The sequence below is a fragment of the Hipposideros armiger genome, unplaced genomic scaffold (genome assembly GCF_001890085.2).
Source record: "Hipposideros armiger isolate ML-2016 unplaced genomic scaffold, ASM189008v1 scaffold_135, whole genome shotgun sequence".
In the NCBI taxonomy this organism is placed as follows: Eukaryota; Metazoa; Chordata; class Mammalia; order Chiroptera; family Hipposideridae; genus Hipposideros; species Hipposideros armiger.
Window position 1 is genome coordinate 2,680,857 of NW_017731485.1, and position 26,176 is coordinate 2,707,032.

General features: G+C 46.1%; 1 protein-coding gene across 3 annotated transcripts in view; it reads right to left on the reverse strand.

Moving 5' to 3' along the window:
* Positions 1-14,831, reverse strand: part of VWA3A (von Willebrand factor A domain containing 3A) — a 47,272-nt gene extending 32,441 nt beyond the window's left edge. For all 3 annotated transcript variants that reach the window (XM_019649924.1, XM_019649923.1, XM_019649926.1), the window contains exons 1-7: positions 14,720-14,831; positions 11,530-11,676; positions 10,348-10,471; positions 5,823-5,944; positions 5,652-5,729; positions 3,982-4,036; positions 1,277-1,375 (exon numbers count right to left, since the gene is read on the reverse strand). In XM_019649924.1, the coding sequence (XP_019505469.1) occupies positions 1,277-1,375; positions 3,982-4,036; positions 5,652-5,729; positions 5,823-5,944; positions 10,348-10,470 (477 nt within the window). In that variant the 5' untranslated portion in view covers position 10,471; positions 11,530-11,676; positions 14,720-14,831. The remainder of the gene's footprint in view (positions 1-1,276; positions 1,376-3,981; positions 4,037-5,651; positions 5,730-5,822; positions 5,945-10,347; positions 10,472-11,529; positions 11,677-14,719) is intronic.
* Between the last annotated feature and the right edge of the window lie 11,345 nt (positions 14,832-26,176).

Consider the following 26,176-nt stretch of genomic DNA (forward strand, 5'->3'; position numbering starts at 1 on the left):
CCTGGCTTCGCCTCTCAGGCCTGCGGCCGGCCCCTCCAGGCTGAACCGTGCCGACACAGGGTAGCTTGAGGCTCAGCTCAGTGCCCCCAGCTGACATGTGCTTCCCGACCACCCCACGGTCCTGTGTGTGGTGGGGGCGGACCACGAGCCTTCAGCCTGCGGACCCGGTAGGTGGACCCGGGAGGTTTCGCGCCCTCGCCCCCACAGAGTGCAGCCTGCAGTTCCCCTCTAGAGCAGCTCCTTAGGGCTGCAAGACGCTGGGGCGGGGTGGGGGTGGATGTGCGTGCCAGTTCCCCATCTCAGTGGGCGCTGGTCACAGGGGCGGGGGCAGTGGTTTCTTTCCCAGGCACGCGAGCTGGGGGTGGAGCAATGGGCACGCCACCAGCCTGTGGGATGCTCTCAGCTGCAGCCATGGGATAACGACCCCCTCTTCTTTTCCCAGCTAGAGATTCCACCTGCGCGCCACCGACACAAGCCTTGTGTTGGCTCATATTAGACCAGCCCACCTGGGGGATCTTTGGAAGCGCGACTTGTCTAGAAGGGGACACTGCCCCGAAAACTGTTCCCTGACACCTGTGAAGACCAGGAACAGTGGACAAGTCTGGGTAACTGGCCCATATTGAGCCCTACAAAATCTTTGAATTGGCTATTGCTGCTAAGGTCCCCATCCAAAGCTCTAGAGGTTCCACAAGAAAATAGCCCCTCCATGTCACTTTACAGACACCACTGAGGTTTTTTCTATGTCATACTCTGTACCGAGCACTTAACTTGAGTAAACTCCTTTTTTCCTCTGGCAGTCCTGTGAGAGACCACTGTTATCACCCCCATTTTACAGATGAGGTGACCAAGTCACAGAGAGATTAGGTAACATGGTCACAGAGCCCATGAGTGGTGGAGGTGGCGGGGGTTCGACCCCAGTCATCTGCCTCTGCAGCTCTTAGTTTCTCTGTGATGGAGACACTAAAGGAAGCCAGCTGGGCCAGGAAGGCTCATGCTTTCCAGGAACAAGGGGTGGGGTGAGGGGGGGGCATTGGAGACAAAGGCAAGTTAGCAGGGACTGCTGTGGTGAGAATACTAGAAGCTCACACATAACCAGAAAGCACTGAGTTTCGTGGAACTCAACATATTTCTTTCACAGTAGGTGCTAATTAAGTGTGAATTGTTCTTTGTAAAACACCCCATTTCCACTTGCTATAAACAAAGCCAGTTAGCCAGCACAAAGGGAGGGGCGGGGGGTTGGTTCCAGATCCATCTCTGCACCTGCCCAGAGACTTACCAGGACATCGTTTTGGAACTCCTCTTTCTGAGGGCTGCTGGTGACAGCTGACACATCAATGAGGAGGCCGACTTTGGCCCCCTTGATGAGGCCAAATACCTAAAACCCAAGAGAGCATGAAATAACTAGTCTGCAGTGCTCTTAGGCCCTCCACGGGAAGCCCCGCATGACGGAAGGCCCAACCACCCCCACCTCAGCGAGCAGCAGCAGAAGGCAGGCCAGCCCAGTGCACAGAGGGAAAAGCAAAACCCAGGTCCTGACCTTCGCTCTGGGTATTGCCTGCTCCCAATCTAGGGCCACTTGCATTTTACATTTTTTCCGTCATATTTACTGTTAACTCTTATGACTACATGTCCATTACAGAACACCTGCAGACTGCAGAAAAGCATCCTTTGCACAAGGTCAGGCCCGATACCGCATCACATCAGCGTATCTTACGGCATGTCTCTACAGCCTTGTTTATTTCCTGCCTGCTCTACAATCTAAGGCGGACGTGCTCAGCTCGCTGGCGGCCCTGGTATTTCTGGGAGTTTCTCATTATGTTCCTAATAACAGCTACTGCCATCTCCGCGTCAATGCTGGTTGATTCTGCACAACACTATTCATTCTGTTACAGCTGCACTGTGAACCGAATGTTCATTCATGTGAAATGGATGGTTCCCTAGGGACAGTTGGTCCCATTTGATGCTTTCTGCCTTAAATCCAGCTTCACTGGAGATGCGATTTTCCTATTCAATTCACTTCCCTGCTCTCAGGGATGGGTATTTTACACCTCTCACACCTCCAACGCTCCCTTTCTGCACTCTCTCGGCAAGTGATTTGGCTTCCAATTCCCAAAGAAAACAAACAAATCGAAGGGGTTTTTTTTTTTCAGTCTTTCTACACAGAATTCACCAACCTACCTAACCTGCTGCCCACACGTTTTGCCTTTTTCCTGTCACCAGTATCTGAAGCCAACTCTCAAAGCCCTAAGGCCACCGCTTTGACGGGCATGACTGGACCTTCTCTCACCAAATAGGGACTTTGCTTCTCTAACCATCCCTTCTCCTCCCATCAGCTCCTGCATGCCCTGCACACTGCACCGTTTCCATCACCGTACAAACAGGACGTAATAGCGCCCGTCTTCACGAGGAAATACAGTTTTAGGACCCATCTCTCCTCTTGCTGCCCCTCTATTTCTCTGCTTCCCATTTCAGCAACGCTTCCTTACCCCCCACTTCTCTGAGACTCACTCACTTTAGGCAGTCACCGCCCCACTCTGAAGCCACATTTATCAAGGTGATCAATGGCCTCACTCTTGCCAAACCCAATGGTCAAATCTTAACTTTCTGGAACTGAGTGGCACAGGACGCAGTTTGAACACGCTGAAACGGTGAGTGTATGGTCTTTCCGACATCACTTCTCCTGTCTTTCCTTCACTGACTGGCCGGTCCTCCTTACTCTTCTTTGCCCCACAGACCCTCCTCCACCCTGAAGACTAAATATTGGGGCGCCTTGGGAGCCTATTCCTGCAGGTGTCGGCCATGGGCTGACAGCAGTACCTTGGCCTGGGCTCTTGTAGACACAGAATCTCAGGTCCTGCTCCAGGCTTACCTAATCAGAGTCTGCATTTTAACAGGGCTCCCTCACCCCCAAACCAGGGGGTTTGGCTGCATGGTGATGTTTGAGAAGCACTGGGTAAGGAGTGCCCCGCCTTCCTTTCTCCCCTGTATCTACACCAGGGTTTGTCACCCTCTGCGCTACTGACATTTCAGGCCAGACGGTCCTCCACTGTGAGGACCTGGCCCGTGTGTTGTAGGATATTTAGCAGCCTCCCTGGCAACCTCCCTTCCCAGTCATGACAACCCAAATCTCTCCAGAAAATGCCTAAGGTGAAAGCAAACGGTGAGCCAGAAGAGTAATCGATGGAGGAAAATAGGCTAAAACAAATAAGAAAGCAAATCAAAGGTTAATTTGCCCACGATCACTCTTCTACCCTCTGGGTCTGAGGAAGGCTTTTAATCAAACTTTCAAGAAAAGTTATGTGCAGGTGGTCAGCCTCAGTCTGACACGTCTTATTATGGGTCTGAGGTGAAATGGCCGAGGGGACGCCTGCTGTCCTCACCTGCCTGGGATCTGTTTCCTCTGCTGGTAACAACACTGGCTTTCCACGTGTACCCATCTGTCTCCCTCTCTCAGTCCACGAGGTTTGGGGTTGGGGGGAGGGTACCCAGTCCGCCCCTCTCCCCACCCCCTGCTTTTCCTCAGGAGCGAGCAGGAGCTGGAGCGAGTCCAGCCGGTCAGTACAGCTCATCCCCTTGGTGATGGACACTGGTCTAAACAAGCCCAGCCAAGGTCAATCCCAGGTCCTGGGAAGATGCACTGAGAGATGGAGGTGAGGTCCCTTCTGACATGTCACTCTAGCTGGTGACATGTGAGCTTAGAGCTGCTGATGGCCATCTTCCCAAGCCTGGGGACAGTCTTCCAGAGAATAAAACCAACTCAGGAAAGCAGGGCCCAGAGACAAAAAGATGACATCGTTCGAGTCCCCGGACACAGCTATGTCTGCGTTCTTTGGTTTTTCATTTATGCAGGTCAAGAAATTCCTTTTTTTAGCTAAAGCCAATTTCAGTTGGAGGTCTATCATTTGCAACTGAAAGGGTTCTAACAAATACAGAGGAAAAGAGTGAAACAGGGCAAAGAATGACCACCCCGCTGTCAATTACCTTTCTGCTGTTTTCTCCGAGCCACTGAATTCTCTGTTGATAGAGTTCAATGGCTCTGTCAAGACACCAGACAGACCAGTCACCCAAGGTCAGCTTTGTCACTGAGCAACAATCACTTACATGGAAGGAGGCATGGATGTGTCTAAGGCGGTGGGAGACTATAAGGCAGAATCTAGCAAAGAGGAAACTAAAGGCATTTGTCTGCCGGGGTAAAGGACGGAGGGGGCTGTGCAAGGCACACGGAGCGCGTGTGGGCTGCTCTCTATTGACGCTATGCACACCAGAAAGGATCATGGTTTAGCGGGACAAGGGGTGGGTTCTGAGTGAGGGCAGGTCTGTGGAGGGTTGGGGTGTTCTCCTAAGGACTGTGCTATTCTCAGAGCTGTGTCCTCCCAGGTGAGACCTCCTAGTCACCTGGAGATGGCCGTGCAGCCACAACTGAGGCAGTTCAGCAGCAGTTTCCATGGCTGGTGAACAAAAGACTTTGTTTCCAAACAATAAGTAGCCAGGGGAACTTCCTGAACTTCCCTTATTACAAACCATTCCAGTGGCTGTTTGGAGATCAGCTTGTAACAGGTGCGCACGTTAAAGGCTCACTTGAATTGAACTGAATCCCTGCACATGGGCAGGTGGGATCTGGGGACCTAGAGAAGGGCAGGGAAGGCCTTCGGCTCTGAGGTCATAGGGCCGTGGGTGGTGGGCAGAGTTACAGGCACGCATGAGTATGACTCGGGCTCAGAGCATGAGCTTCACAGTGACACATGCTTGTCTTCGAGATCCAGCTATGCCATTTATGAGCTGTGTGACCTTGGACAGGTGTCGTAACCTCTCTGAGCCAGTTCTGTGATCTCCGACATGAGGATAATAAATGGACTCTATCCAAGTACATTTGCCAAGAGTCAATTTACTGAAAGAAAGCCAATCCCTTGAAAATCAATTTGCCAAATGACCAATTACCTGACTAGACTCAAACATGCCTTAAAATGTTGGATTCACAATTAAAACCAATGAACTGAAATACTGCAGAATTCTTTGAAAACCGTTTAAACCTTCCAACCCAATAAAAATTGTTATAAAAGTTACAGTTTACATGTTTTGATAAATTGAACAAATTGATCATTTAGCGACTGGCTTTTGGCTAACTCGAGAGTAATACGTACTATTATTTCTAGCTGTTGTGAAGCTTGCATAGGATAATGCATGCAGCCCTCAGAATTCCTGACCCATTAATAAATGTTAATTTATTAATTACTATTCTAGCTTTGAAAGAAACCTCAGGCAAACAGTAAGCATGGATCAGATTACAAACTGGGATGGAATGTATGTCCATGCCAGCAGAAGCTGGTGGGAAACCGGCATATTTTGACACTCATTTGCAAAACTATGAACCCAGCCCACTGGTCATTAAAAGTGGTCACTCTTAACCATTACACGTCAAATGTGGCTGTGAGGTTTTATGTGTTTATCCAAAGGGACCATAGATTTTAGAAGGCTGACAAAAATAGGGTCCAACCTCTTTATTTGAGAGAAGAGGAAATTGGGGCTAGACGTGGAAAGGACCTGCCCAAGGTCCCACAGAGATTGTTGTGTGAACCAAGCTACTTTCGGGCTGCTGACATGACATCATCTTTGAGCTCTGGGCTCGTGGGGACTCTGAGAAGCGTACTTACTCAGACAGCTTTGATTCAAATTGGTGGATGAGCTGGGCGGAGAAGTGCGTCTTCTTCATGATATTGCTGCCCTCCTCCCTGAAGAAGCAAAGGCTTATGAAGGGGCCTCTGGGACCCAGGGGGCTGGGAGTGTCCCTGCAGGTGGGGGTGAGGGGATGGCATCAGACTTACAGCACAGCTGTGCCCTGCCTTATCAGGTCAGCCAAGGTGAGCTTCTCAAACTTTAAACTGTGAGTTGAAAGCCAATCTTCCGAGTCTTCCCAAGCTGACGGCTGGGGCTTGTCCTGCAGCCTCTGCAAGAAAAGCAGCCAGAGTCAAACGGAAAACCGTGCAAAGCAAGGGAGAGGCTGAGGACGCCGTAGATTCTCTCCACGCAGAGGCCCGAGGGTTGCCAACTCTGACTGGTCTTACCTGAAAGCAGGACTCAGTCAGTATGGCCAGCTTTCCTATTTTCTGTCCCGTTGCCAGCTGAGGACCAACCAGAGAAAACCAAACATGCCCCCTAACCAATGCCATAGGATGCGCCTCCAGCTTCCCCCTGCGCCAGCCGCCCCCGGGGCACACCTGAGCCCTCTTTTGTCGCTGTAAGCTTTCCCCCTCTCCTGCCTGCCTCTGACAGCGACGGTGGCTGCCTCCCTTGCTAGTGCAAGCTCTGAGTCAACTGCCTGTTTGTTCTCACTGGGGAGCTCTTTGTTTATTTCCACACTTGCACTCTGCGTACCATTTCAGGCGGATGAGTTCTGCCTCCCTATCAGTCTGAGGGCGCCCAACAAATATTTATTGACTGATGGAGGAGGAAATGAGTTAATGCTGTCCATCCAGAGGCCACAGGCAGGAGCAGTGGGTGACAGTTTTAGAGGAAGAATGTCCTCAGAAGTCTGGCCGTGAAACGGACGCCTGATTTGTACCTAGTGACACCTGTGGCACTTCCACAGTGCTAAGCTCAGGGTGTGGGTGGTGGCCTCCGTGGCAGGGCTGAAGTCCTTCCTGGCAAGCATTCAACATTGGCAATGCTTCCTGGGAGCCAGAGGGTGGGGAGAGCTGACTTGAGGCTCCGAGTCGGCCTTGTTTGCCTCTTCTGGAGGCTGGCATTTCCTCCCTTCTCCAATGGGTGTCTCTAAGCCCTGCTGTGAACGAGGCACTGTCCCTGGTGCTGGAGCTACAGTGTGAACGAGACAGAAACGTTCTTGCCTCCTTGGAGCTGACATCCTAATGTGGGGGGATGCCCAGTGAAGAAATGAAATCAATGGACACAATTTCAGAAACAAGCAGTTCTACTAGGAAGAGGAAGCAGGGAAATGTCATGGAAAATGACTAGGTGGAGGTGGCGGGGCGGGGTGGGGGTCACTTTGGCTGGGGTGGTGGTTGGGGAAGGCCTCTCCGAGCCAAGATCCAGAGCCAGGGAACACACACTCCAGGCATAGACGTGCAGGGGGGAGAACAGCAAGGTGCCCTCCAGCTGGAGTGTAGTGACCATCAGGCAGTGTGACACTACAAGAGGCCTGGGTGAGCATCCAGTGCAACCACTGCAGTCCATGTGACACAGCTGGGCCATAAATGGTGCCAGAGCTGGCCATGCTCCCTTAGGGTGGAGGATGGCATCCTAAGGGGCGGCCGGCTCAGTCCCACTGGCAAAGAAACTACCCCACAGCATCTGATGACTGTGGATGGGCCTGAGCATGGTTCAACCCGCTGGGACCCCAGTCTAGACCTGCTCCTGGGTGCCTGCCTGAACCCTAAGTGGGGTTCTGCATGGGCCTGTACTTGTCAGGGCTTTCACTGCAGTGGGTCAGGCGGTGGACACGGGGTCAAACCCATCTGCTGTGGCTGACTGAGCCACGCTGGAGGGGACAGAGGACACCGGAAGAGGAAGCGTGGGAGAGAGGAAAGGCACGTGGTACTGCTGGGAATTGACTGGTCTGATATGCTTTCAAATGCAACTTTTAATGACGTAAATGAAGCTGTTTGCTCTAAAAGCGAAGCTGTCTACATTGAAAAAGCTGCGTCAGGATGCTTTCTGACATCTGCCGTCAGCGATAAACACTCAGTAGCTCAGCTAACGACGGGCCCTGCTGGGGCCTCAGAGACAAGAACATGTAGAGGAGCAGCCATGGCGGAGACAGTGAGCCTTTCAATGCGAAGGGTTTGTGAGGACCCACCGAGTGGTCGGTCTGGGCAAAGGGACGCTTTGCTGGTCTACACAGCGCTCCAAAGGCCTCAGGCATTAGGTCCCGCCATGTTAAGGCGACTCTTTACCAGCAGTGGCGAAAACCACGCTGCAGCCCCACGAAGGAGACTCTCTTTCCCCCCAACATGGCACCATCATTCCCTAGCAATGTGCCCTGGCAACTAGAAACGTTCCCTTTGCCCTGGCAGCTGGACAGCAGCTCTTGGTTGGCTAAGCTCTCTTCTAAGAGCCCACCCATAGAAAGGTACACCTCAATGTGGGCTTTATTTCCCTTGAACTCCTCTTGCCTGAAACAACTGGAACTTCATTTGAAGTAGGTTATTTCTTTATTGGCTTATTAAGAGATGTTATCCTGTTGCTATTGGCTTGTGAAACTATTATAATTTCTGCAGTGAACCTGTGCTAAATAAATGATCGGCAAAGACAACCTCAGTCTCCGAGGAACAAAACAAGTCCACTGGGGTCCCCATTCACTGGCTCTGTGATGCTGAGCAAGTCATGTGCTCTTTCGTCACCTCTCAAATGGGCACTGTGAGACTATGGCACAGAACACAGCCTCGAGTGTTTCTGCACAAACAGCTCTCAACTACAGTGGAAGGTAACCAGAAAAAAACAAAGACAACGAAAAGAAAATGCTGCTATTATATTCCAGCGTGCTGTGCCTTATGTTCTGTGCCTGAGGCCTGCTTTCTCTTTTAAAAGGAAATGGCCAAGTGTTAAAAGCAGTGGGGGGGGGGGGAATACTAGTAATTAAAACAAACACTTAAGTAGCACTTACTATGTGTCAAGTACTTTCCATAAATTAACTCATTGAAATTCAAAAACGTAGGTGCCATCGTTAACCCCATTTTACTGACCAGGAAACTGAGGCATAGAGAATTGAAGCAATTTGCCCAAAGTTACACAGCCAGTGAGTGGTACAGCCAGGATTCAAACCCACACAGAACAGCTATAATATATTGTCTTAAATTAGCACCAACTCTTGCTATCTTCATTACGGATTGAGAGAGAATGGACTGAAGAGCTAACTTTCTCATTCTGTGATTCTATGCTAATTAACGTCCTGCCCTTGAACAGCACCACCTGAAACAAACCATGGGCTCTGTCCCTCACTTAGGGAAACACTGCCACACATATGAACACTAGATGTCACTCTTCTCATCCTTTACGACTCAACCACCCCCCTAGTTAACGCAGCACGGCAGACTTATAATTCACCTTCCATTTTACTTTTCATTTGAAATGATCCATCACATTTTGGACGTGGATTTTGCATTATTAGTATTTGAAGATCCACTATTAAACATTCTAGGTTTTGATTGTAGAGCATAGTGATGATGTGCTTTACATATGATGTGCTTTATATAGATCTTTGTGTTGGGGTGATCTGCTCTCTCTTTCCCACTGTTGTTCATTTGTGAGGCGGATAAATGTAGGACTGGTCCCTGTACACCTGGGAAGTCACGTGTTTATATGAAATCAGATGAAATAAAGACATATCATCAATATCTGAAGTCACTGAAAGAGTCCTTCAGAATCTCAAGACTTCTGACATTTCCTCATTTCCTTTTAATTAAACTTGCTTTCCCATGAGTGCCAATACTTAAGTAAGACATGTACTGCTTTCCTGATTGTTTAGTTGCCAGCATTAAAATTGTATTGTTTTTGACTGAGTAGCTTTCAAAGGTATGATATTCAAACTCTAGTGTAGATCAGATAGACGGTTATGGGTCAGGCTTGCACCTGGCAACCCCTGAGGCCTGTCGTTTCTGTTGTAGAATGAATTCTGAGTTCTAGACAATCCACTCGCCATCTCGGGAACACGGCTCATTTACACACTGAGAGTCAGCCGAAAACCAGAGTCCTGGTTACTCTAGAGCAGCAGTTCTCAACCTTTCTAATGCCGCGACCCCTTAATGCAGTTCCTCATGTTGTGGTGACCCCCAACCATAAAATTATTTTCGTTGCTACTCAATAACTGTAATTTTGCTACTGTTATGAATCGTAATGTAAACATCTTTTTGTTTCCCGATGGTCTTAAGCGACCCCTGTGAAAGGGTCATTCGACCCCTAAAGGGGTCGCGACCCACAGGTTGAGAACCGCTGCTCTAGAGGTTGATTCTCTTGCCCAAACTCTCTTGCTCCAATAGCACTTCCTGAAACTGATTTTTAGATCTAGATTTTAGGGAATCCTAAAAGAAAAATAAGTCTTGGGAAGGGGAATTCGAGAATCAAATTCTTAGACTTCAGGCTTTGATAACATGCACAGGCTCTCTTCACATGCTCCTGAATATTTAATGATGTGGCCCAGAAGACTATATCATTTCTATAAACAACATGGAGAACCTCAGTCACTTCTAAAGGCAGGGGATCAGAGGTGAATACTCAATCTCTTTCACTCCTGGAATCCTATGTGAAGAGAGAAAATATCCCAAGCTTAACACATTCTGCATCCTGTGACTATAGTTTGTAAACACTGTGACTCAGTTAAAGTCCAATGGTTTTTACCAGTAAGTCCTGCGTCTGGTTAACGTGTGTAACCAGTAGTCCATCGTCTGGATTTTGGCCAAGTCCAATGACATCTTTCTGGTTCAATTGCTTCTTTCGCTCTCTGTCAGTGTTTCTCTTCATGCTACAAAACAGAAAGTGATTCGATCAATGCCCCAGCATGCACATTGATGCCATGCTGCCAGTGCCTCCAAAACCATTTTTCTTTCTGTACAGTCGCCGGGAAGGGTCCCTGTAGAGCCCCGATAAAATGGGGACTCCAGGTTCATGAGACGTTTTATTCTATTGCTCTGATAGTTAACTAACCGAAGTCCTGAGGTCTGAGATGATGTAATGGTCATTTACCCAGTCTCACTTCAAGGCAGGTATTTCCCCCTCGACCCCCAGGGGCAAATACACATCACCTTGACCGTGGAAGGCACGGCTAGTTCGTGTAGCCATTATAAAAACACCCAATGCTTACTTCCTAGGGAGGAAAAGAATTCCAGAAAAGAGAAGTGCAGCATAAAGACAACAGCCTTGGGGGGGGGCGGGGATTTATATTCAGCTCAACTCTCCTTTAATTCATCCAACACACACTTCCTGAACACCTACGAGGAATCAGGCTTGTGCTGGGTGCTGAGGACATGACGGCGAGCAAGGTAACACAGGTTTCTCGCCCTCAGCATGACTGACACTTTGGACCAGAGAATTCTTTGCGGTGAGGCTGCCCTGTGCATTGTGGGGTGCTTAGCAGCCTCCCTGAACTTGACCTCTGGGATGCCAGTAGCACTCCTGCCCCACAAGTGGCAATAACCAACAATGTCTCTAGACATGGTCTGATGTCTCCAGGGAGCACAATCCTCCCCCACTGAGAGCCACTAAGCAAGACATTGTTCTTGTCCTTTGCAGTGCTTACATTCTAGAAGGGGAGACTGGTGTTAACAAATTAAGTATAGTAATTACAAATTGTGGAAAGTGCTGTGAAGGAAGTAAGCAGGGATGACATGATAGAGAGGAATCCGGAGAGGAATCTACTCTACATAGGTCAGGTGGTCAGTGGTAGTGTCTTCACGAAGGATGAAAAGGAGGTGGCCCTGTTAAGAGTAGGGTGAAGGCTGCATGAGGCAGAGGGGACAGCAAGTGACTGCAGTGATTTTGAGCAGGAGGGGCGAGAAGTACTGAGTTTTCTGAGAACTGCACCTGCACCCAAGGGGTGAGTCCCACAGCCTTCTCTTCACAGCTTATTGAATCAGCAGTGGACTTCATCCACGATGGATCAGTCAGAATCTCTGGGAGGCGGAACTAGGCGTTGTGGGGCCACCATGGGCATTCAGGAGCAGGAAAAGCCTGTGTGCAGAGAAAAGTGGAGTGAGGGGTCGTCCGGCCTTGGTTTCCCTGGGCCGGTCTCTCCTGGCATCCTCTCCGCTCTGCCGGCATCCCTGCCCCCATGCGGCCTCCGCAGCATTTGAGTCTCTCTCCCTTTTCCCACCTTCTCCTCCTTGTCCATGGCTTCAACTACCAGCCATACAACAACTCCCAACTGTGTGTCAACCACCCAGACCTCTCCCTCTGACTCCAGACACTGGGTATTTCCATCCCGAGCACCTCAAACTCAACACTTCCAAGACTGAATCCACACAACCTACAGACCTATCCTCTTTTTATTAGAGAAGGTCACCGTCCATCTACTTCTATGAGTCAGAAACCTAGGGATGATTCTGGACACCTCATTTCCCATATCCAATCCATCACCTGATCGTGTTAATTTGACCTCTCAAATCTCTCCACTGATCTGTGTCTATCAACATTTTTCCTGTCCAGGCCACCATCACCTCTCCAGGCAAACTAGACCGTAAGCGGCCTACCCGCCCCCGCTCCCCCATTCTCTCATCCAATCAGTTCTCCTCACTAAAACCAGAGCAGCCATTTAAAGACCCGAATCCAATGTCGCACCTCTTATCCCTCCTGCTTGTTGAAACTGTGAAAGGCTTCCGTTTTCTAGGATGAAGACAAAGATCCTTACGCTGGCACGTGAGGCCTCACCTGGTCTGGCTGCTGCCCACCCACCTCTGTCCATCTCTCCCTCTTCCCCACGCCGCTCCTCTGTCCCACTACCCCTCCTCCCTTCAGCTCCTGGGCTGCTACCCAGTTCCTTTAACCAACCACAGGGCCTTTGCAGGTGCTCTCTGCTCTGGAACGTTCGTTCTCCCAGAACCTGCTCATCCTTGGCATTTCAGCCCCAATGTCAAGTCCTCGGGAAGTCCTCTCCAGAACCCCACTTTACTTAGGTTCCTCTGTGTCATATCAACTTTCACAGAACTCTGGTCCTTTCTTTCAGAGCGCTTATCTTCATGTAGAAGGATAGTCATTATTAGTGATTTTTAAAAATCGGTGTCTCTCTCCCACTAGGTTGTAACTGATGTGAGAGCAGGGACTGGCAGATGATAAATATTTTGAGGTGGGAGGTACAGGGAGAGGAGGTTGAACATGGCCTTGGTTCTTGAATTTCTAATGACTGATCCCAGGCACCTGTGAGAACTGACTCACTTTCTGCTCTCGGGTTCCATGAGTTACCCCCTTCTTTGTAATTCCCTGCCTTTTTGCTTAAGCTAGCTCATTTAGGTTTCTGTATATATATATGGCAAATAACAGAGCGAGCACCTCCCAACAGAGTTGCACCTTGCACATGAGAGTGCATTCTTATGACATCATTAAGTTAAATAGCCTAATGATGGTTCGGCAACTTGCTTTTCTCTTTTGGGTCTTTAATCTTTTATTCAGGGGATGCTTAGCTTTTGGGGAAGCACCAAGAAAAACTGGCTTTGCTTCGGTGCGCTTGGCTGGGAGGCTCCAGTGGCGGAGCCTGTTGGAACAGGACCGCCTCAGGAACCCTGGCCACCCCGCGGAGCCTGTTCCCTTTCAGTGAGTGATTAACGACACTTAATGAATTCCGAGACCCCCAGGACTGGATTCTGGGGGGATTTGTGACTGCTGGTGGAGGAGGGTTTGGGCTGCAGAAAACGAACAGAACAACGCATGAGGAAAAGTGCACTGGACCTCCGGTTTGTTCCGTCTGCGAATGGAACGGGGAAACAGGAACTGCCCTGCCTACTTCAGCTCCGCCTCAAGGGAAGCCTCTGAAATTGAGAACGTGAAAGGGCTTTGTAAAACACAAAGCGCTATAGAAATGGAGAATGCCATAAAAAATGTGCTACACCTTCAAGCACTCCAGCAGGTGACACTCGAGCGACCCTTCATTCCGTGAACATTTACAGGGTGCCGGGGAGAGCAGGAACTGGGGGATGGAGGGGAGGGGCGGGAACGAATAGGACACAGTCCTTACCCTCAGGCCTTTGCTGAAATGAAACCTTTGGTCTTCTCTGAGGAGCGCGTCTCACACAGCAGCCCCTCTGCCCTGCTGTCTCCTCCTCAGCACGCTTCATCATAGGACACTCTATACACTTACTGATCTGTCTCTCTACCTCCCCGCCCCCATAAACACACTAGAAGCTCCACATGGGCAGCGACTTAAGTGATGTTCACAGCTGGAATTGCATAAAATGAGACCTAGAACATAGCAGCCCCTCAGAAAACGTTTGTTGAATAAATGTACTCAGGGCAGGTCCAGAGTTTAGACAAAGGTGGGCCACATGACCCTGGGGGAGTGGACAGGAAGGGAAGAGAACATGAAAAGTGGTCCTTGGTCAAAGAGAGAGGTACCCCTGATTAGTGGACAAAAATATCTTCAGTTAACTTCCTGTTTGGCTAACAGCTGGATCTAGGACTCTCCTAAATATTTATCCAGGATAAAGCCACCCCAGCGCTTGTATTTTTAACTGCCAAATAACCTCTAGTTTTGCCCCCATCCAATCCATTTTACAGAATGATTTTTCCAGTGTGCCTTTTTTCATCTTTCTGCCTGTTCAGGGCCCAGTCAGGCTCCTCAGTGCCCTGGATAAACACGTGGAACCTTCTCTGCAAGGCTTATCATTCCTTTAGGATCGCCGCCTCCTCGCAGCCCTCTACGGGCCTTGCTGTTTCAGGCTCTTCTCTGCTCAAGTTGGACCTGCTTCTAGAAATGTCCTTGGCCCTCTGTTTGACAAGAGAACTCAGGAAGTCTTTCCTGACCCCCATTTGCTGCCCCCAATTCCCACTGAGGAAAATGTCCTCCAATTGCTGCCCCATCTCACACCCAGTTGTTGCGGTCCTTCCTCCCACCAGCCCCATCACTTGTCTCCTGGTGTGCCCCCCAACACCGAACACGATGCCTGGCATGTAGGGAACACATGCTTAAGACCCCAGGCTCCCTAAATCTTCCTCACTCGGTCCAGAGCTAGCATCTCCCCCACCCGCTCTCTTACCACCTGTCAACCCTGTGACACACCCTCACCTGCATTTCTCCATTTGTTCCCATCTTTGGGAGAAGGGCCCCTGGTCATCACAGGAGCGACCCTGCTTTTCCCGGTTCCCAGTTCTAGTTCCTCCAGCAACTCAACAGTGACGCTTGCCCTGCCGGGGAGTGTTACCTGTCTCCACGGTAACAGGCTGCACCACTGCAGCCTGAAGCAGGGACAGGGAAAACCCTTCCTCACCCCAGGGAAGCTCGGTCCCTTTGATGTTAACAAGCTCACCCAGGGCACTCTGCTTTCCGCCACCGCCGCGAAGCCTGGAAGCTGGATCCAGACCTCTTTTCTATTTTTAGACCTTCTGGGTCAGCGGAGAAGGGTGGTTTAGACCAGCAGAGCCCTGGTGCCGCTACCTTCCTGTGGTAGGAACGGGAGGAAGGTACCAGACTGTGTGAGAGGCAGTAACTTTCTCTTCCCCCTCCGATTCCCTGGGCTCCCTGGGAGGGAGAGGTCTGGCAGCCCCCCCCCCACACACACACCCACCAGGTCCAGCCCCACCCAGACCTGGCTAAGACAACAGCCAGCTCAGTGACTTCCTTGCATCAGAATAGGTCATCTACGCAGCAGTTCCCCAACCCAGGTGCCCATCAGAAGCATGTGTGTTGTTTGCTAAGAAATACACACACGGCCATCTGGGAGAGTGATGCAGAACTGTGCTAAAGCTGGGAACGCGGGGCTCTAACAATGGCCCCGGGTGATTATGATGTCACCGGCCCTTGGCCCATAGTTGGGGACCTCTTTAACTCTTTCTTTTATGGATGCCAAGAAGGACGAAGTGATGTACCCAATGTCAACCTGCCTGTAAGTGGCCAAGGGCTCTGCACTTGGTTTCTCTTATCCAGATCATTTCTCAAATCACTGTCTTCACTTTCTGAACCTTTAATTTTATAATTTAGAACATACGCTACTGTGGTCGTCACCATATGGTAGAGAACCCCTCAGATGTTGACCCCAGCAGTGGCTCCCACAGGTCAGGTCAGAAACAAAAAACCCCTTCAAAACAGAAGCTGCTTACCTACCACCAGTCACTCTGGGCAGAATAGTCATGGGTTGAGAGCAGCAGGTGTAAATCCAGGGCATTTGGTCAACACCACCAAGGCAGGAGAGGACGGAGGTCAGAAAGAGGTAAGGAAGTGAGAAAAGTTAAGAGTCACAAGAGGCTGAGAGCAACCAACCAATGACTCCTCTGGGGACAGGAGGTGAGGGTCCTTGTGCCCACGTTACTGGAGGCCCTGGGTGGAAGGGGCTGGCTAGCTTTGGGGCCATTTTTAGAGACACAGAAACCCAAGACAGAGCGTTTACCACCCTTACAACTTCCGTTGCTCCTGGATCCATGGGTTGTCAACATTTTACAAGTAAAACCCAGCATTGCAAAGTCATTGTTACTGCTTTTCTCTGCCTGAGCTTACATGACACAGATGTTCTGGATGTGTGTGCCAGATGGGTAAGCAGAGTAAGACTTTCAGCCGTAGAACCAGCCAAGAGGAAAGCTATGTGTGGTCACCACGGTGCTCGGCTCTCCTCAGACTGTATGTGGCTCATGATTAGCCCCCTGTAGGGACAGAAGCACAGTAGGAATTTCTCTTACCTGTTCTTGGGACCTGATCAGGGTCTACTCATCTCTGATCCTTATTTAGGAGCTCTAAACTGGTCCCATTACCCCAAATAGATCTGCTATGATCTGAATGTGTCTCACATCAAAATACATCTTGGAAACGGAGCCCCTCCGGTAATGAACGGTATTAGGAGGTGGGGCCTCATGACCTTGAGGTCATGAGGGCTCTTTTTAGTGCCTTGATAAAAAGGGCTCTCAGAGCTCGCCAGCCCCCTTCCACCACGTGAGGATACCAGAAGTCTGCAACCCAGAGAGGGCCCTTACCCGACCAGACCGGCACCCTGATCTTGGACTTCCAGCTTCCAGAACTGTGAGAAATAAACTGTTTTAAAGTGATGTTGCAATGAACATTGTTTTACATCTTTGTCCATTGAGATTTTATTTCTGTAAGACACAAAATAAAATGTATGAATCTTGGGACTTTATTTTAAAACTAAAAGACCCTAAAAACAAAGTTTTTTTCTTAAGTTCACAGCAGGCTCACTTGGTGACAAAACCTGACTTGAACTGGCATGAGGTTAGCTAGTCTTTATTTATTGTTTAATGTGAACATTTAGATGTTTTGTGATTATGGAACGCTGCCTCGGTATATGGGGATGTTATATAAAATGTGATATGAGCACCGCACTGATTTTTTTAATCTGAAAAAAAACCCTCTATAGCTCTTTTAACTTCTTTGAAAAATACTGCAGTAATGTGCCATATTTAGCCCTTAAAACCCTCATGTGTTGGAATGAGCAGAGATTGTGGTTTTGTTTTCAGCATCTAAAACCCTCTTTTCTTTTTTTAAAATGGAGATTTCATTGACATGTAACATTACATTAGTTTCAGGTGTACAACATAATGATTTGATGACTGTATATATCGCAAAATGATCACCACAGTAAGTCTAGTTAACATCCAGTTAAATTTGTTTTTATAAGCCACCTAGTCTGTGGTATTTTGTTATAGCACCCCAAACAGACTAAGACAATATTATTATGTGACATATATTTTTAGATCTTAATTTGCATTTTGCTTTATTTCTTACCTCCATTTCAAGCCAGTAGCAGGTGCTTTTTGTTGGGTTGAGAAAGAGCAGCCTGAAGTCAACAATTTTTTCTGTCTTTTGTAAAAGCCTAAGAGGCGAACTGAAATATCAGTGACATGCCCAAGTGCGGGAAGTAAGGATGTGTTTAACATGAAGAGGAAAGTGGGAGTGTCTCAACAGTCTTCCAGTTAAAAGAGACAGGAACCTAACTCAAACTGACTTAAGGAAAAAAAGGAATTTGCTCAAGTAACAGAAAAATCCAGGAATTGTTCTGGTTTCAGGCACGGCTCGATCCCAAGGCTGAGATGATGCTAACAGCTTGTCTCCATTTCATAGCTTCCTTTCTTCTGTGACGGCTTTCTCCTTAGGCAGGATTTTCATGAGTTGTCGGCGTGGACCAGCAGCACTAAGACCCCCCCCGCCCTCCCACACACACACTTAGCACCCCTAAAGGAAGGAGAACACCTTATCCAGCAGTTCCAGCAAAGCCCCAGGCTTGGCTTGGTCATGTGACATGCCCATTACTGAAACTAGCACTATGCCTCAGCCAGGCCTGGCTTCTGTGTCCAGCCCTGGAGCCAGAGAAACCACATGGCCTGAGGGTATGAAAGGGGCAGTTTTCCAAACAAAAGGGCTGGGGTTTGTGTGTGTCTCTACCAAGGAAGGGGGCATGGGTACTAAGCAAACATGCCTCGGAGGGAAGCCAAAGGGGGAGCGGTTAGTCCACAGAGGCCAAGAAGCCGGGGATCTCAAACTCAGAGCTCCGAGTTTGGGAGCAATGCTTTGGTGAGGTGGGAAGGCCTGAGAGGAAATGGGTCGCCGGTGCACGCAGGGAGCAAGCCCACAGGCATGGGGTTCCCAGCCCAAGTTCACCACGCCACAAGTGTGGGAGGGACACAGCACCACTCAGCCTGGGACAGCTACTGTCTCAGTAAGTGCAGACAGGTGGCAAACCACCAGAGGGGCCTTTCTAAGGTCTGAGCCCTGGACCTCTGCACAGCCCCAAGGGAACCCAATAACCAACAGATCTCCCATCAACAAGGTGAAGGGACCTAGCTGACTGGATTTTTTAAGTGCTTCGGCAGGGACAGGGGACAGCCTGCTTGGATCAATTTCCCGGGACGCTCAATCCTTGAAAGGATCCCAATAAAATCAGTGGGTGACATCATCTAATTCACCAATCAAGGAAGTTAGCACTACACAATACCACTTAGAGACAACGGCAGAGACAAAGCTTGACAATGAGAGGGAAATGATGGAAGATTCCACAAACAACTTAATAATAACCGACATACTTTTTCCCCCCAACAAAATGTTTAACATCCCGATTATCTCTAAGTAGGGACTACCTTTTATGGTTGTTCGCATTCCACATCCAGCAGCAGCAGACCATAGATTTAGCTGCTTATGCCTGAGCCAAGAAATCATGCAATTGGGACAAGCTATTTTTATTCCCTTTCGTCTAGCCAAACTGGCAATGTGGGGCAGCACAATGTCCTCGATTTCAAGTCAGGGAACCCAGGTTTGAAGCCCAATTCACTAATTACAAGTACAGAACTTGGGGTACATTGTCCCCTCTTCTGATCATTAAGTTTTCCAGTCTATAAAATGCTACCTCCTACTTCACAGGCAGAGGATGAAGATGACTTGGAAAAGCACATGACATGAATTCAATGTTCATTTCGTTCTTCAAACTCTTAATGAATGCCACTATTTCTTAACCACACAGCTTTTAAAAATACTAATTGTCTTAAAAAGTAGTTGATACGCTTCAGTTAGAACGTCAGGTTATTATATTTGAGAAGTTTCTGTTATCTCAGGTCTAAGATCACAGCATTATTTGTAACAGCAAATACTGGGAAGCAACCTAAATATACACCAACAGGGAGAAGTATATATATGGGGGTGCCAAAAAATGTACCCATTTTAAGAGATGTTATCTATGTATTATTTTTCAAAGTGGAATTGAGTTACGGTAGCAATGTACAGTGTGACATTCACTCAAAGATGGTGTTAATCAAATGAATGTTAGCATCATTCATTGTATGACAATTTTAATAGTTTTTTCCTTTCTTAAAATGTGTATACATTTTTTTGGCATCGTGTGTATGTATGTATACGTATGTATATGTATGTATACATATACACACTATACAGCTATTTAAAATGAGGGAGAGCTAGATTTACTGACACAGATATTCATCATAAATTAAGTTTAAAAAGAAAGTAGTGGCAGATATGTATAATATGATCTTGTTTCTGTTAAAACAACTGAACAGGAGATCTATTTATAATAGCAATATGTCTGTAAAAATACCTAATAACTGATAACAGTAGTAATCTCTGAAAGGTGGATTGTGGGGAGGAGGAAATTTTTAATTTCCTATATTCACTTTAAAAAATTACAGACATGTTACAGTAAAAAAAAAAAAATTCCTTTCGTCCCAGTTTAGGGTCATGGTAACTTCCTTCTCACAACAGCACTTAATCAAGTTACTGATGACGTGAAAGCAGAAGTGAGATAAAGGCTTCGAGTGAGGTGTGTGAGTGGGGATCAGACCACAACATGAGTCCACTCTGCTCCTCACCAACTGTATCTGCAAAATATGTAGAAGACGAGGTAGTTACAGTTTTCTTACATATGCGGATTATTTTTTCCCCTAGAGCAATTTATTATGGATAATGGATTTTCTTTGATTGGTTCTTCAGCTGCATTTGCATTTTGTCCTAGAGAACAAAGCAATGAGTTTTTACTTTTTAATTTAGGAAAATGCCTAAATTGTCTTGGACGATTAAATATTTAGATAACACGCAAAGAGTGCCAGAGTCAGGACACAGCATTTAGTTTTCCTGACTTTTCCTGACTGATAATAAATGGCGATTGATTTAATAGTGACCAAATACACTGGTGATATTTACTGACGTGCCATTACACGGTCAGTTGGGGATAACCCTATCTAAAATGAGATCAAATCCTTGAGTCCATTCCTTTTAGCAGAAAGAATTAAAACCATCTTGGCAGAACCAAGTCTTTACGAAACATACCAAATGTCTGGCTCCAAGATAACGGAGAGCCCACAAGGTTGAAGAAGCCTCCAGAGTTCTCAGGATCAATAGGGTGCTCACCTCGTCCTGGTCCTCTGTGTAGGTATCAATATTAGAACACTGCGAGATCAGGGGCAAGGGGTCTTGAGTCCACAGAAAAATCCTAGAGGTCAATGAAACTGGCATATATTATACAGTCAAATACTTACCAATAAAATAACCACACTCGCTGATCTAGGCAAACATTTGCTTTCAGGATGAAGTCCACTGAAACAATCCTGGAAGATAGCTGACTGGGTCTTTCAAATCTCCAGGAAATAGTTTCATAATTTTCCATTGAAAACTAGCCCTGAATTTAAGTATGATAATTCAATTCATGAGTAAAGCATTGTGCCAGGTCTCTAGGGAATATGAGAAAGCCAAATTTCTTTGCCTTTAAGAGTTTATAATCCAGTTACAGAGTATTTAATCAAATAACAGCACTGATATTTGAATGCTTTCTCACTTAAACTAACAATAACCCTATGATGTAGGGTACCGTTAACTCCATTCTACAGATGAGAAAACCAAGGCTCACAGAGGCTAAGTGATTTACTAAGGGTCACAGCTAGAACTGTGGAACTGAGATGTGAATCCGGGCAGTCTGCTCTCTCTAGTAAGTTCTGTTCCAGAGGTGTAAGTGAAAGAGCAACAAAGCACAAAGAATTCAATATGTTTCAAATACAGGAGGGAGTAGGGAAATCTGCAAGGAGGTGACACAGACACAGCCAAGACAGGGCACAGGTGCAGCGAGAGAATGCATGGGCTGGTTGGTTTGTCAGTGAGAGAGAGAGTGTGGGGAAGAAAGCTGAAGAGAGGCCTGAAGCCGGATCCTGAAGGGTGTTCGGTGCTATGCTAAAGAAGTTTGCATTCTGTAGATAATGGGAAGGACAGGAACTTCACTAAAGAAATGATCTGCTTTCACTTGTTAAGATATTTTGGCAGAAATGATTTGGATGGATTGAAGTAGATGGAGAGGAGTTCAAGGAAGACTGGTTCAAATAGCAACAGAATTTGAACAGCTGTGCAGGTCAAGAACTGTCCAAGGCCCACTGGGTCAAAGGTATTCTGTCCTATTTCCAGTGCTTTGCTGGCCGAGCTGTGTGACTGGGAAAACCAATAAGCCTTTCTGAGTCCTTGATTCCTTTATCTGTAAAATGGAAACACTGAACATGCTCTTGTAGATTTCATCCAGCTCTGAAATGTTATGAGTCTCATGAAAAATTTCTCCTTGAAATTTAATCTTGGATGGCCTTAGTCTGTGGAACTGGAGCTCATTTGTAGAAACCTTGAATGCTCTTGAAAAATATCATCTCGGTGTTTTCTTCTGCTGGAAAAAGAACCAAAATTCTAAAAATTAATACAGCTTCATGCTTTCTATCTTTAATACCATTTATAAATAACTACTTTTATTTTTGTCCTGGAAGAGTTGACTCTGCATAAAAGGAACCCAGTCCTCTAGCCTTGGTGTTTTCTGTCATCTCATACAGTGACTGGAACTGATAGAAGACTAAGTCACAACAAGGGATTTCTGAACCCGTGTTACTGTTTTTAAAGCCAGTCTGTTGCCTTTCCATAAGGTATTAATAAAAAGTATCCCCACCCTCCCACTTAGAAGTTCAGTATGAGTCTACCATTAATTACATTTTCCAATTGACCTATTCATGTTTACAGAAAAAAACTCTTCCAAAACCTCTAATCCGTACTATAAATCAGGGTGAGTTTTGGATGGTGTGAATGTGATCAAGTCATCCCCGGTTGCCTGGAGCTTTCTCAGTAATAGCACTGAAAGTCTCATGTCCTGGGAAACCCCTCAGTCTCAGGCAAACTGAGATGGTTGGTCACCCTAAGAAAATGCCCTTAAGATACGGAACTCAACAATGTCCAAATCCTACCTTGTCTTATGCACCTAACTCCCCAGGAGGCTCCTGAAGAGGCCATCTAAGAAAGAAACAGCAGCAAAGGGTATATAGTGTTTCATTTGCTCCTTTGTTATTATGAGGCTGGGCTGACCCTGATCCCTCCAGAGAGCTGCTACAGTACAGCTTGGGATGGAGCACATGGACACGTCTAGAGACCAAGGGCCTCTATATGGCTCTTCCGACCCAAGTTTTAAAATCCTAGAAGCTAAGATCCTCTGGCCTGCAGTAAAACAGAAGAAAGACTGAAGCAAAGATGAAAGGGCTTAGGTCTTTGTGCAAGGAAGAAAGAGAAGAAAGATGGCTGGTTCTGGGAGCCTTGGCTCAGTGTCTCTCTCCAGGTCCAGGGAAACATGAGGCAGAAGAGAGAGGCACGTGTGTGGTCTTTACTGCTGAGTGACTCTTACTGGTAAACAAGGCCTAACCCACGTTCTGTAATGTTAATGCCACCTCTTCCCAAGCTGGGGAGCTAGCAGTAGGAGTGAAGGAAGACATGGGGAGGCCTTCCTCTTGCACGATGCCAAAAACAAAACTAAACCAACAGGCATGGAAGTGTCACTGTGTGAAGATGTAAAACCTCTATCAGAAGTCAACTTTTGAAATAAATTTCAAAAATCAAAGCTTATTTCAAAGTAATAGAAGCCTTTTTAGTTTCTTTAGTAGACAATTTATTTTGATAAACTTGCTCAATAACAAAAATACAAGTGAAGAAAATTATGTTCATTTTATACAGTTTGTATTAACAATTTGTTTTGAAACTATTAATTGAAAAATGTTATAACCAATTAGAAAACAATTCTTAATAAAGTTCGGGGTAATATACAGACCTTGATCACAAGCTTCAAAATCTCTGGAGGTGATACAACTAATAAATCCTATGTAGGGAATACAGCCTACACAGGCCACTTTTCTCCTTCATATATTTTTATCCTTCAAAACTTAGCTCTGAAAGACAGCTTACTGTTTTGTATTATGAACGTAAATTTAATTTTTTAAAGAAGATCAAAGTGGGTTGATAAAATAGTTACTACAACCAAAGTTAACTGTGGCTAGTAGTCTTTTAATAAAGACAAAATAAATGCAACATGTTCTTTCCATGAAGCCCACGATGCAAAATAATAGCTAAGAGTATATCCGAAGTTAGGTTCCAATCCTTTTTCAGGGCCTTTCTTCTAAATCAACAGGTTGTGTGTCACCAGGACTATTGTATTCTTTTACTTAACAGATTAAACAGTGAATTCACAGAACATCAAGTGGGGATATCAAAGCTTTAGGCAAAAGGGTGAAAACCAATAAAGTGTTTTGGTCATCTAGAACATTAAAAAGGAAAAAAAAAAGCCGTCCTTCAAAAATAAAAAAAATGGGACAGAAAATCAGTTTATAAGTAGAAGAGTCAGGAAAATTACATACACACATGAACAACATAGAACATGGATTACCTTTGGAAAGAATCATACTGAAATGTTTGCTTTTAATGAAGTGAAGGTTTTCCACGTTTACAGACGTTTAGGCATGTTCAATAGGAGCTTCCAAAAATTCCAAACTAATTAAGTCCTGTGCAAATAAAACCTATAAATAGTTTTCAGCAGATTTTACAGTGATGTTCTTAGGCATGAGAATAATGCACACACTCTAAAAACAATGTAACAGACAAAAGGTTGACAAATGATTGCACCATAAAACAGTGTCTTATATACAGTTTACAAGATATGATTTCCTGCTATAAATTAATACTGTACTATATAGTACTTATTATAGTGACCTTTTTCAAAGCAACTGCTGACAGTTGGTTCCCTTTTCACTTACAGGATGTATAGAATTTTATATGAACGAGTCCATTTCAATGTTTGGTCTGGAAGAGTACAAAGATTTGACTTCATGTAACTATTCGAGGGGACCGTTTTAATCCCAGGTTAGAGTGCTGACTGGCTAGAGGGTGTTTTCCTCTATCAGTCCTTTATGCACTTGACCTCCAAGACGGTGATGAAATTAAAGACAATTTAATGGTTTGGGTAATAGATACAAATAAAACCTTAAATTCTGTCATCTTCTATGCGATACCACTGTAAGTGAAAGAAGTAAACAGTGGGGAAATTCTTAGCAGCTGAGAAACTTTCTCTCCCCATGCTCATGATCCAGTTAAAAATATTTTGAGAAACTATTTACAATAAAATTCATTTTTTGGAAGAGAAAAAGCTCTTGGTCATCTCATATATTAACTTGAACCATACTTTGCTAACACTTTATCTCAGTGGTATAATGGTGACAACGAAAGCTTTCCTTCAAAGTGACCCATGTGACGGAGGACCAATCAAATCCCCATGGCAATGGCAATCCCAAATGTCCACAGCACACGTCCAGTAGCATTCTTATCACTGACCAGACATCATAACACTTGGGCAAAAAGAGACTCCCTCAGGCATTTTCTAAAGGTTTCTTTGGCCCCGGGAAAGAAAAGTGCGACACTCCCCCAGAACACTCAAGGATGCACCACAGCGGTGGCCCGCCCTTCAACCCCACTCCTGAGTGAGCGGCAACACTGGGGTTTCCATCCACAATGAAACACTGCTGAATTAACAGTAAGATAGTATGAACGTTAACCAAGCCAGTGTGGAAACCATCAGGCTCCTCTTTCTCATGCTTTAAATATCTGAGGAGTCAGCCCATCTCTTAAGTAATCGTTCGGCATTTTATAATCTAGGTTTTTAGAAAACAGTGCATTCATTCATTTGTGTGAAGCTGTATTCTATAGCTCATGGACCATGCGGGGCTCTCACTCCACTAACAGGGACATTGGGTTGCCGTCTCACTAGAAAGAAGAACAACTTAGCTCCATGGCCATGAAAACTGACTTTCCTTGCCATGAAAGACCCTCCTGTCCCCCATCCATTTCAAGCAGGAGATCATCTATAGTGTTCACCTGGAAAAATTAAGCACTGACAAGGCATGGAAATGTGGAGAAGAGAAACACTGTATTTTCAAACTACTTGTGGGTTCAAGGATTAGCTGCAATGCTTCTTTTAGGAAAAAAACGTAAAGCTGTGGTTCAGTACAGCCCTTTAAAGTAAATGCAGAAATGTTAGCTTTTAGCAAACAAAGGCATACAGCATATAAAGAGAAAATATTGTATTGCTCAGGTTTTTGGTTAAGGAGATGTGCTCATAATGCTTACAGATGAAAAGCACGTAAATTTAATTTTTATAGCAGAGTGATTGATGTTAGTGTTGTAAATAGCCAAATTATTGTAAATCGCTATTCCTAGTGAACTTTGTATTTATGTAAAGTTGTGTGCTTGAACATATCAAATGCATTATTAATGTAACAGACCGAGCCAGTAGAAAAAGAACCTCTGTACAACAGACAACAGTTGCCAATAATTTAAATAGTGTCAGATTCCCCAAATTACAAGGTTTGACAGGATCTTACCTTCTACTATCATATACAAATAAATTAACCCTACAAAGAATTTTAGCTTAACTTAAAATTGCACCTAGAAAGATATGGGATTATTTGTACCTATTACAAAAACCTGTTAAAATCAAGGGCTGCTACAAAGAATGAGGTAAACTGAAGACTCTCTCCACTATGCAGCCTTCAGATAAATGGCTTTTTCTCTATTGAATTCTAGGTTTGCACACCACAGTGTTTTGCTAGCAAAGCATTCAGAGTTCTCTTCCAGGAACTGTTTGCATGTGTGTGTATATAAATTTACACACACATACACACACACACACACATATATACACACTGTATACCGCATCAGCAAAATATATATATTATATATATATTTATA